Source organism: Zootoca vivipara, chromosome 3, assembly GCF_963506605.1.
Source record: "Zootoca vivipara chromosome 3, rZooViv1.1, whole genome shotgun sequence".
In the NCBI taxonomy this organism is placed as follows: Eukaryota; Metazoa; Chordata; class Lepidosauria; order Squamata; family Lacertidae; genus Zootoca; species Zootoca vivipara.
Genome location: NC_083278.1, coordinates 108,503,470 through 108,515,760, shown reverse-complemented (window position 1 = coordinate 108,515,760; position 12,291 = coordinate 108,503,470). Strand labels below are relative to the sequence as shown.

General features: G+C 44.7%; 1 protein-coding gene across 11 annotated transcripts in view; it reads left to right on the top strand.

The window, feature by feature from the left end:
• ASB3 (ankyrin repeat and SOCS box containing 3) overlaps positions 1-10,828 on the top strand; it is a 45,478-nt gene extending 34,650 nt beyond the window's left edge. For 10 of the 11 annotated variants that reach the window (XM_060273126.1, XM_060273124.1, XM_060273125.1 and 7 more), the window contains 4 exons: positions 64-261; positions 4,163-4,411; positions 7,291-7,424; positions 9,096-10,827. In XM_060273126.1, coding sequence (XP_060129109.1) covers positions 64-261; positions 4,163-4,411; positions 7,291-7,424; positions 9,096-9,370 — 856 coding nt within the window. In that variant the 3' untranslated portion in view covers positions 9,371-10,827. Of the gene's footprint in view, positions 1-63; positions 262-4,162; positions 4,412-7,290; positions 7,425-9,095 lie in introns of all 11 variants that reach the window. The other variant, XM_060273117.1, reaches the window with a different exon arrangement.
• Positions 10,829-12,291: the final 1,463 nt, after the last annotated feature.

The following is a 12,291-nucleotide window of genomic DNA, read 5'->3' as shown; positions in this document are numbered from 1 at the left end:
CAGGAAAGATTTTGCTCTTGCACTGAAACCTGTGGCAATAACAAGCACTTTTCATATCCTTAGTACATTACGCTTGCTCATACCCGTTACTGACCGGCTCTGTGGCAGCGCTGAAGGCAAAGTGAGCCCTGTGTACTCGGCAGTCCTAGGCGGTCATGAAGATTGCTTGGAATTATTACTTAAGGAAGGTTACAGCCCAGATGCCCAGGCTTGTCCAGTCTTTGGCTGCAGATCACCCATGCCTTTGGCTTTCCAAAAGAGGTAGGTATCAGCAGGTACTGGCAGGAGAGGGTGGACAAAAAGTCTGTGCCTGTGATCGCTCAGAACCTGACATAAAATAACTTACTGTGTTCCATATTGCTGTGTAATATATGAAGCTGTCTTCCCCCCTCTGTAGAGCTAATAGTAGCTTCTGTCAGCGAGGGGCAATTTCCAATGAGGGGCGAAGGGTACAAAACTCCCCTCTCAGAGCCACAGCTGCTCTTAGCGAAAATTAGGCTCCTGGATATCCAAGGACAGAACTTTCTCATTGTTTATAGGCTGGCCAAATGATAGAAAACAAGATTCAAGGGACCATTGTGGAAAGCAGAAGGTAGCAGAGGTTTGGATCATGGAGCTATTTTGAGAAGTTGGTGGCAGAGCAGGGTGCAAAATGGAACTAGTGACTGTAGGGAAAAGGTAGGCCTCTGGGAAAGTTGGCAAATGCTGGGAATTCTTAAAAAGGTTTTAGGTTAGGGCTTTACTTTGGTGATGATTTCCAGAAAACTTTCCACTGATTTGCAAGGGGGGGGGGAATCTGTGCTTAGAAAATCCACATTAATGGGTAACATCCAGCAGTTTTTGAATTTTGTTTGCACTTTACTTTTTATCATCATCATCACTACCATTATTTGAACCTTCTCTTTCCCTCCAAAAGAAAGCTCAAAGCCCTTGGCACCGATGGAGGTGTTAAAAAAGCCTCATTGCAGCATGGAGAGGAGGCCGGAAAAGGGGATGCCAACTAAGGCCTGGAATTTCCCCACCCCTGTTTTATCCTGATCAAATATTTTAGTTTAGCTACTTTAGATTATTGGGGGGAAAGCCTTTGAGAAGTACTAAAAGGCAAATAGTTTTGCCTATAGAATAGAACTCAAATTAACATGCTAGATCAGTCTCTCAAATCAATTTGATGTTTGTGGAATTCTCTCCCCAGGGAAGCTTGCCTGGCACCATCATTGTATATCTTAAGTGCCAGGCATTATTTTTTCTCTTTAACCATGCCTTTGGCCTCTAACCCTCTGTGCCCTTTTAGAATGGGTGGGGTAATTTTTTAGTGTATTTAAATGTATTATTTAAACCTATTTTTTCTTGGTTTAAATGTATTTATGTGGTGTTTTTTTTTGCTTGCTTGTAAGTTGCATTGACTTGCCTTTGGCAAGAAAAGGTGACTAATAAACTCAATTAATGATGATTTAGGGCAGTGGGAAAACATCAGTAATCCCCCCCCCCATTCAAACATTCTTGGAAAACATGCACCTATGATTTCTCTCAAGAATATTCCACAGTGGGCTGGCTTGCAGGGGCTGGTGGGAGAGTAAACATATGTATGGACTTTTTGAACTTTGGTGCTGGAATTCCACATGCGCCCCCAGCAGGTTTAACCAACGTGGTACCTTCCAGATGTTGCTGACCTTCAGCTTTGATCAGCCCCAGCCAGCATGGAGAATGGCCAAGGTTGATAGGATCTGTGATCCTGCAGCATCTGGAAAGGACCACATTGGCTATGCCTGCTCTAGGGCTTTCTTTTAAAAAGAGGGATTTCCTCTCAGGCTGCAATTGTGTAAACACTAACCTGGCTTACTGATGAACAGGCGGACATAGAATTGCACTGTTAAGAAAACAGAAAGCTTCTGCCTGATGTGTACCAGTTCTGGGTCATATCATATTCCTTGGGGAAGTTTTCCTCTTTGAAACAGAAGCTTGTTGAACACACATTCAGTCTAATTTCCTTGCTTTCAAAGGGTCTTTATCAGCAATCTCTGTCTCTTGGGAACTTGACACGATTTTGTAATTGAGTCAAGTATATTCTTAATTAGCATAGAACTCTCTCTCTCTCTCTCTCTCTCTCTCTCTCTCTCTCTCTCTCTCTCTCTCTCTCTCTCTCTCTCTCTCTCCTCCCCACCCATCTCCTTCTGCTTGAAATGGCTGCTTGATTCTCTCCTAATATCAATCTCTTCCTTTCCTTAAAAAAAGAAGAAGATAATGTTATTAGCATGGATTCTGCTGGGGTTTCCTTTCTATATTGTGCATGGAGGGTGAAGGAGGAATGCTTGTTGACACAGTTTGATTTTTCCCCCTCTTCCAGCTTACAGGAAAGGAGAAATTCTGAAATGCATGAAAACAGAAATGCATTTATCAGTCCAGAGTTTCTCAAACGTGATACGTGTATCTGTTGCTGGTCTTAAAGTCCTTTGTCATTTTGTGTGTGTATTTGTATCATTCTTGCCTATGTCAGTCTTATTGCAATGACTTCTAATGAACCCTAAAAAACACACAAATCAGATAAACTTTTAAAACCCTAATTATAAGCCCTGTTTGGTGTGGCAAAGGTTGGGGTTTTTTTTCTGTTAGCATTTGCTAATGTTAATATTTTACCTATTTTGAATTTTGTTCTAATGGTCTCTCTTGAGATATTTTTGCTTTTATCATAGCTCACCTTGAGCATTCAAGATGGCATCACTCTGCAGATATTCTTTTTTATGAAATTATAATACTTAACAACCTTGGTAGAAGGGACAGGGGGAAATGTCCAGGCAGCCTCAGGGAACTGTCCTACATAAGTTACAAGAGACTCGGTTTTCCAACAACAAATTCTTTTTACGTAGAGACGGATTGAACATACAACGCTAAGCCCAAACTGGCCTCCTGGAGAGGAGATTGCAGCCGCTTTGCTGTTCCTCTGGTCCTGCGTCTGCTGCACTGCTGGGAGCTAAGCCATTGTTTGGCTAAGCAGGCCATCCAAACCTGGGCTTGCGGTTTGTTCTGCTCCAGACAATAACCAAGGCTTATAACCGAGGTTTTTCCTTCGGCTTATAGCTTGTGGTTTGTCTGCTCCAGAAGCCCAGATTCAGACGAGGCCAAAAGCCAAACCATTATTTAGCTTGCAGCAGCAGCAGAACTGGAGGAAGAGCAAAATGGCTGCAGTCTCCTCTCTAGGAACTTGCATGCTCATATATTAGCAGCAACCCATGGTTTGGCTTTGAACTATGCATAATTTGTGTTATCAAAACCTGGATGCTTTCAGTGCTTTTTACTTTCTTCCTTTCTGCTTAGTTTCAAAAGCTATTTAAACTTCCAGTAATATAACTAGACGTTGAAGAAGAAACAGGAGGGTAACTGGGTTACCAGTGAGAAAGACATTATCCCAGTTTATAAAGAAGGACGTACTTGCAGTTTAACCAGTTTCCCATACTAATGGAAATGCCTAACGTCTGGCAAGATTAACATGGCTTGTCACAGATTCAGTAAATACTATTAGAACTTCAGTGATATATCAAGGAAGTCAGCAGTTTTCAAAGTGTTGTGGAGAACCCAGGGCTTCCTCAGACTGAGGATCTGCCTTCTCAGACAGCTTGCCCACCACTGTGGATCTTCTGAAATGTGTGGTTGCAGGGGAGCATATGCACACATGATTTTATTTGTATGCTGCTTTCCCACAGTTCAAGCCATGCTCAAGCTGGCTTGCAACATGGGGAAAAAACACCTAACTGCAACATAATAAAAGTAGTCATGTGCAATTGATAAAATACAGTCATACCTCGGGTTGAGTACGCTACTGGTTGCGTACTTTCGGGTTATGTACTCGGCGGACCTGAGCGCTGCTCGGGTTAAGTACTTTTCAGGGTGTGAACGGCACCCCGGAACGGATTGGGTACTTAACCCGAGGTACCACTGTATCAAAAAATACACAGCCAAGCTGAACAATTCCTGGATGAATCACAACACCTAAAATAAAGATACGAAAACCAAACAGCAACCATCCCTCCAAGAACACCCACCACCACCACAAACACCCCAGTGTGATTTGCAGTTGTTCTTCTATAGGCCTTTTGGTGCGCAAGTGCAGACATTTTGAAAAACAAAACTGCACTGACAAATGTGTGTTTTTGAACATTGGTTGCAGGTCTGGCTTAATCCTCATTCTTCTGAAGTATGGGATCACAATTTCCGAAGCAGATTTAGACCTCTGTCTGCATGATGGAAGGTTCTCCTTATTTCAGCATTTCTTGAAGCGAGGCTGTAAGCTTCCAAGCAGAGAGCACCGGATGGAATTTACGAAGAATGCAATTCTTGCAGGAGACAGGTACAAAGAATGGTTGCCGTCCCTCCTGTTGGCTGGGTTCAATCCGGTGCATCTCCTCAATGCATCATGGTAAGCAAGATTACAGACAGACAGACAGACAGACAGACACACACACATGACATGCGCCTTCACCGATCATTTTCAGTGCATTTGAAAAATGTATTTATTCAGACAAGCCTTGGGGGGGAAGGGGTTAACGCAGTGATGGTGAACCTTGGCACTCCAGATGTTTTGGGACTACAACTCCCATCATCCCTGACCACTGGTCCTGTTAGCTATGGATGATGGGAATTGTAGTTCCAAAACATCTGGAGTGCCAAGGTTCACCATCACTGGGTTAACGTTTCCTTTTATTCTGATTTTGTAGGTCTTTCACATTTGTGACTTTTCTCCGTGTTGTTTTATACCTTGTTCTGTTTTTAATCAAAGTTTTTAGTGGTCTCTGCATTCTCAGAAATAAAATACACTGTGCATGTGTGAGCAGCATACACACATGCATGTGTTCACTTGTGTGTACATGAATTCATATAGATACACATCCATTCTTCTTCTTTTTAAAATAATTTTAAGAATTGATTTTGTTAAGAAGAAGTACAATCGTAACAAAAAGAAAGAACATCACAGTCTGGAAGGGCAAAAGTACAAAAGTACGGTGCAACTCTGAAGGAACAGTAAAGTATTAACTCCAACAAGGATTCCCTTTACGAATAAAACAGATATGTAAAAATGAAAGTTTGCCAGTGAAGGTTCCCCCCCCCCCGTGAGTTGTGTTATTATTTAACATAAAGGTTCTATAGAGTCTTAGATGAGAGACATTTGCATATGTAGTAGACCCGCAACGTATGCACGTTTAACTTGTGTGCATTCAGCTTTTTGTGCTTGACAAAAAAATTAAAAAGTGGCTGGAATAAACTTTGACAGTTCCACCTGCCATTTTATCCAATGTGTCTTGACTATACGCAATTTTGGCTTTATGCACTATTTTAGAATATGGTTCCTGTTGCAGGTAATGCGAATTCTCTAATTCAGTTAAATAAACACGATACAGTAATTGGAAGCAGACTCCTCTGACTGTAGCCTCTTTCTCCCAAATGATCTCCTTTCCTTCTCCCTTTTAGCCATGGTGTGGTGTTATGTCAGCACCAAGGCCAATTCTAACCACGGTTTGTGAATCAGCTTCAGATCCTCTTTTCAAGCTAATCGTGGCTGGCATGAATCTCAGGGCAGATGTAACACTACACAGTGGTTAAATTGACAAGGAGTTCACATGCAAAAAAGGGGGGGGAGTGAATGAGCAAGGCATTCCTGATCAATTAACCATGGTTACGGCTGAGGAAAAACTGCCTCTAGTGGACATCCTGGTTAGCATTTAACTAGGGTTAAGTTCAGGTTTTAGCCTTGATTAGGACTCACAATGGGGATTTCTGTGGGGGGAGATATTAGGGGCAAAGGAAGCGCCATGCTCTTGCAGCCCAATCCCTTAACCATGGTTTCAGGAGCATTATGTCTGCTCCAGCCCCAAGTCTGAAAAAGAAGCAGGCTTGGAATAGAAGCGAATAATTATTGTTGCCCGACAGTGAAACTGGAAGAGAAGTGACGGCAGAAGCTCCTTACAGGGAGAACATAGTGTGGATCTTTCACAGAATTGTGTTCTGTATTGAATTCCAACTGTGTTGACTCATCACCGAGGGCAGGAGGTCTGTCTCCCTCAAGTGAAAGGAGAAAACAAGCCGTATGCTGTGTTTCTAAAGGTTTCGGCAAGGGGGCAGGGAAGGCATGCGCAGACCCGGTTCTATGGGAAAGGGGCACAGAATGCCTTTTCTGTGCTGTAAAAGGGCAGGAATCATCTCGTTGCTGAACACACAAGACTTGCAGCTGGGTTGAAATAATAAAAAAGAGCCATGTATTCCGAAGCAAAATATTAAAGGTCACTGGATGCAGGCAGCATGAAAAAGGTTCTTTTAACTGCTTCGATCTCTAGGAAAGACCCCTGTACCTTGAAGGCAACTGGCTGCTTCCTTAAGGGAGCAAAATATAAATCCTTTAATTATGGCACTTGGACAAGCTTATGGTTTCCAACTGGCAGCCCGCTTGCCGAGTGTAATTTAATACTAGGGGTGGGCGAGGAGAGAAAGTATTGCTGAATTCATCAAGTCGACGAGAGCCTAAGTTTACAGGCCCCAAGCGCAGCTCAAAGCTGTTCAGCTAAATGAAATGATGTTCTATTTCATTTAGCTGAAGGATGATTTCTACTGGGCAGGAGAATCCATATGTATGTTGCACCTTCGACAAGTTTAGCAAGCCCTGGTTCAAACTGCTTGTGTGTGTTTCGGCCTGGGTGTCTTCTAGGGCAGGGGGTTGGGGAGCCTGTGGCTCCCCAGATATTGTTGGATTTGAGCTCCCATCACCCCCAGCCAGCATGGCCAATGATCAGAAAGCCCTGCTCAAAGCTTCATCCATCCTCATGGACACCAGCTCTGACCTTCTTGGGTTGAGCAGGAAAGAGTCTTACTGGATTAGGCTATGGGCCCAACCAGTCCAGCTCTCTGTTCTCAGACTGGCCAACCAGAGGGCCATGGGAAGCCTGGAAGTAGGACTTGAGTGCAACAGTACTGCTGCGGTTTCTGGTACCTGGTCTTCAGAAGCATATTGCCTCCAGCAATGGAGGAAGGTCTGCAGTGACTTTTCTTGTGTTCACTTGGAACACAAGTAGAGTGGCTCAGGGTCCCCCATTCCACAGGGAGTTCACACAGTCAAGTGAAAATGTAAACACCCCCTCCAAATGTTCCCTGATCAACACAGGTCAGGGGAAGCTCAGGGACTGAGCAGACAGGACGATATACAATGTGATTTTGGAGACGAGACTTTGGGGATGTGGCTTCTTCCTGATGCATATTTGCATCTTCAGGCAAAAGCTCTCCTAATAACTGAGTTCTGCTCAATCGTAGGGTTTCCTCTGTAAGCAGTGACACTCTCAACTTTCTCCTGGAGTTCACTAACTGGAAGGCGTTTCCCTGGGACGTGGAGCAGATCCTTTCCGACCACAAAGAAACCCCCACATGGGTGACTCGCAGTCACTTTGGTGAGTAAACGACCGGCTCATTCAGCTCTACACGATCTGTTTTGTTTCAGGGCATAGATGACAAAACTGCTTTTGGGGCTGACATGCATTACGAACGCTTGGGCAAAATAACGCGGAGCCTGTAAAAGAAGTGGTACGGATCTGGATCCAGAGTAATTGTACTTCACAAAAATCCATGCTTCACTGTAGAAGGCTTCATTGCCAGGCAGGCTGCAAAACCTGCCATGCTGGGTGGAGGTTAGGACATGGCGGAGGCTTTACTCTGATGGCAGGGGCCTCTAAAGCAGAGACTAGCCAAGAATATGTTGCATCCTAAGCTGGTCCAGTTTCTTGGACCAGATGACCCTTGGGGTCCCTTTCCTACTCTATCATAAGCCTGATCCAGGCTTCTGGGCCGGGCTAGTTTGGAGAGGTGAAAACCAGCAGCTTTATTGCCATTCTGCACTCTGGTTGGCACAAGGTCTCTGAGTGTGGTAGGGGCTTCACTGCACCATTTAGCCTTGTTGCTCCCAGCTGGGAGTTAGAATTCAGGGATGGGGAACCTGTGGACCTCTAGATGCGGACTGAAGGATGATGGGAGTTGTAGTCCAGCAACACATGGAGAGCAGCTTGTTGATTCTCCCTGCCTTTCAATGTAGGATGTTGCTGTAAGTTTGAGGGCTAAGAAAGGCTGCATCCCAGAGAGCCATTGCCAGCTGGAGTAAATAATCTTGAGCTAGATGACTGGGGGACAGAGTCCTCCCTATGCAGTACAAGCTGGTTTCAGAGCAGAGGCGTCCATCCAACGCGGCTCTTCCAATTAGCCTTCCAAAATCAGTGGGTATATATAAATGATCCTGTTGTTCTGCTTGATCCGGCTCTGGAGATAAAGGTCATCCAATTACTCCTGGCAGTGGTGAAGCCCAGGACCACCCGCCAGGGAGAAAGAAAAGCGCAGATACAGTATGGAATCGTCAGTTGCTAACTAGAGACTCGGGAGAGTGAAATACCATTTTTTAATAATAGAAAGGTTAGGCTAGACTCTGATCAGGAAATGTCTTTCTTTTTCTCTCCTGTGTACAAGGCCAGCAAACGTATCAGGATGGTTCAGTCTGAATATTTGCTTAATTACCATCTCTTCGTGGTCTCCCTTCAGTTCACTTACTCGCTGGGTCCTCCCCCGCCCTGCAATATTTTCATTATTTTTCTCTCTTCTCTGTTTAAAAGATCTGCAGTATTTTTTTTTAAAAAAAGAAAAAGGCAGATGGTGCTATTTAATAGAAGGGAGCTGGTTTCAGTCTTATATTTTAAATTTTTAAAAACAAAACAAACAAACAACCCAAGATCATCCAGTTTGCGTTGAATTTGCAAAGCAAGCCTGTAGGCTCAAGAACTCTTAATGCAGATTAGATACCAGTATGTCTTGACTGCTCAGTAGATTCAGGGCAGAAGGAAGAAAGGCTTCCACCCTCTCTAAACAGGGCATAATGCATTTAGGGAATTCGCTGCTGCATGGTGTGGTGATGGCTGCTCGATTAGATGGCTTTAAAAGGAGCCAAGACAAAGTCATGGAGGGACAGCCTGATCTGTGGATGTTAACTATGATGGTTTTATGGAACAGTTGCAGAAGCGAGCTTGAAGTCCTCTCAGTTGTTGTGCCCCATATAATTCTATTTTATTTTTCTGCGACAGAGCACATCCCTCCCTTGTCTCATCTTTGCCGCTTGGAGATCCGGTCACTTTTGACGAGCGATCGCTTACGGTCAGACCAGTTTATCCGCCAGTTGCCATTACCCGCTTGCCTGCAGGATGCCTTACTTTACTCAGACGTGTTGAGAAGCTATGCCGTTCCGGAATCTCAGCTCAGACTGGGCGAAGTGTACGAAAAGAATGCCCTGCCACCTCTTTCCAGTGCAGGAAACAGGGAGAGGAGAGAAAACACGAAAACTGAAGCAGGCTCCTCATAGCGCTTAAGGCTTCTGGCTGTCATAAGAACTGTGTTGTGGTGCTCACTGCAATGATAGACCTCTCCACTGCTGAAGAGAGGGTATCCTCTCTTCAGAGATTCTTTAAACTCTTGCTCAGAGGCTTTCAGAGAAGCGTTCAAGCGCCGTTCTCTCTCAAAGGAGTTCAACATTCAAATGGATGAAAACACTTGCAAAGGTATAAATATTGCCACAGATCATTCCAAATAAAGACCCATTCCCTGTAAAGTTGGTTGATTTATTTTGATTGCCGTTGATTGTTGTTGATTCCTTACCTGGCTTTTTGCCAGAAGGTCTTGGGCTGTGTTACAAGAATATACAATACAATACAATACAATACCTTTATTGGCATGACAAGTTAAGACATTTCAAATCCGTGGGATAAATTTAAAAGGGACAGGAGTGAGGCTGTCGAGGGTCACAAGGCACTCGGTTGTTCTGCTTTACCCTGTCTATTCCCTAGAGCAGGCATAGGCAAACTGGGGCCTCCAGATGTTTTGGGACTACAACTCCCATCATCCTTAGCTAACGGGACCAGTGGTCAGGGATGATGGGAATTGTCCCAAAACATCTAATGAGAATCTCAAAACACCTGGAGGGCCGAGTCTGCCTATGCCTGCCCTAGAGAGATGATTCATTAAGAACCCTTTCGGTGAGATGAAAATTACAAAGGAAGCCACAGAGGTAGCAATGTCCTTGTCCCTGTCCACTAGGAGGAACCTCATTTGGCTTCCTCTTGGAGTCGTGGGTCGCAGGCCCAGCATCTTGCTTAGCATCTGTTTGCAGAGTCTGCTGCGCAAAGGGCAGTCCGAAAGAATATGGTCCAGTGAATCTGACACTCCCTGTTTGCAGGCACACAGGCAGGCTTGATAAGGAATTTGCGAGTATCTACCTGTAGTCACTGCAGAGGGGAAAGCATTTAGTCTTGCGAGCATAAAAGCTCTTCGTTTACAACAATATAGTCGCGCAGTTGTGAAAACAAGTAAAATAATCTATGCACTTGTAGCAATAAATCCATTCTAACAAAGCAGCATAGATTCAACAAAAGGTGGTTCTCGTAAAACAATCTTGGCTTTAACAATTATAATAACGATGAGAATACATGTAAATACCACCAATTGCCAAAGTGGCTTCTAAACAGTTTACAGGTGCCAAACCAATTATAAAACCCCTACGTATAATTAAAACACACACAATAAAACAAGGTATCCTATTGTCGCCTTCCTCCAGCTGATATAAAAGGCATTACTTCTTTGGTCTCCATTCTACAGCCGCTATCAATACAGGATCTCCAGTTATAAATTGTCTCTGATAGCAAGGCTTGGACAAAAACCCCGACTAGCACAATGCAAAGCCACAGCTGGTTTGAGGAGGTAATACTGACCTGTACCAATCAGGTAGGTAGACCAGAGTAGAGAGGGAGAATCTCAGGTCCAGGGGCAATATGCGTCCCTCTAGACCACGCATAGGCAAACTTGCCCCTCCAGATGTTTTGGGACTACAACTCCCATCATCCCTAGCTAACAGGACCAGCGGTCAGGGATGATGGGAGTTGTAGTCCCGAAACATCTGGAGGGGCAAGTTTTCCTATGCCTGCTCTAGACCCCTGATGGCCTTCGGTATTCTCTCTAAGCCAGACACCCCACAAGACCTCCTTCGCACCCTTCTTGTTGCCTGGCTGGAATGCTTGTTATGTTCAAATAACAGGGGTAGCCTTTTACTCTCAAGGGCCACCTTTGACCAGCACCACCCACCTGTCAATCATCTGGTGCTACATTGGCCTTGGGGTAGGGAGATGAACGAACTTGAATTAATTTCTCTTTCCACATGGTGATGGTCTCCTGTCCAACCTCACTGGAGAGCCTCGCTTACAGGCCTCTCAAGCATCGCCCTTAGGGCAACACACTCTGTGCATGCCCTTTGATGCAGCCACCGGTCACTTCTGTTGCTCTCAAGCAGTGGCCTGGGAAGAAGCCACTGCCTAGCTGGCCACATTTTTTTTGGGGGGGGGACTGGCAGAGTGCTGGTGCTGCTGCAGCTGAAGGGAAACAGGAAGGACGAGGTGTGAATGGCTGTCTGCATCTCTGCAGTCAAGACATACCATTCCCTCCCCCTCCCCAGCCACTTCCGCTGGCTCCAACCATTTCTTTTGAGGCACCTCCACTTGGGACTCAAGAGCGATTCCCTTGACCGTCCCTTTCTCCTCTTCTTGCAGCCTTCCTTAGCACAGAAGGGTGGATTTGCATGGCAAATGGCTCCCAAGTTCCTGAATTTACAGAATGGCTCCTCTTACACTGCAATTCCACTCTGGGGAAAGAAAGAAAGAAATTGCAATGAGAGCAGTTTTCTGCTAACAGGAGCGAGCATCAATATTTCATACACGATTCAGACTGAGAATGAGAAGATGGGAACCTAGATGGGAATAATTTCTCCCCTTTTTCTGGACTTGCGGTGCCACGGTATTAATTTATGGTGCCGTGGAAATTCTGACTTTCTCCTTTAGGATAGACTTGATTTATTACTCCTACAAAGTGGGGGAGGGGAGAAATGAAATAAAATGTAGCTTATTTTGGCTTTTTATAGGAATGGTGCTGATTGCGTTTGACATCACCAAAACAGCATAGTGCAACCTTGTAAATAACTCCCCAAAAGTCATTAGCCTACCAAAAAAATCACTGCCCACTGGAATTTGGGAGAGGAGGGATGGATTTCTCCTGGTTGTTCTCTAGCAGCCCACTTAGTTTCATTGCTGGGCATAGAAAGTACCCTATCCCTCCTCTACCAGCCCATTTACTCACATGCATTTCCTGGTCAACATTGCTTGCCAGGCCAGTGCTTAAATGCAAGGGTATATTAAAGAGTCTGATCAGGACTACAGAGAATCAAGTTCAAATCTCCCCTAA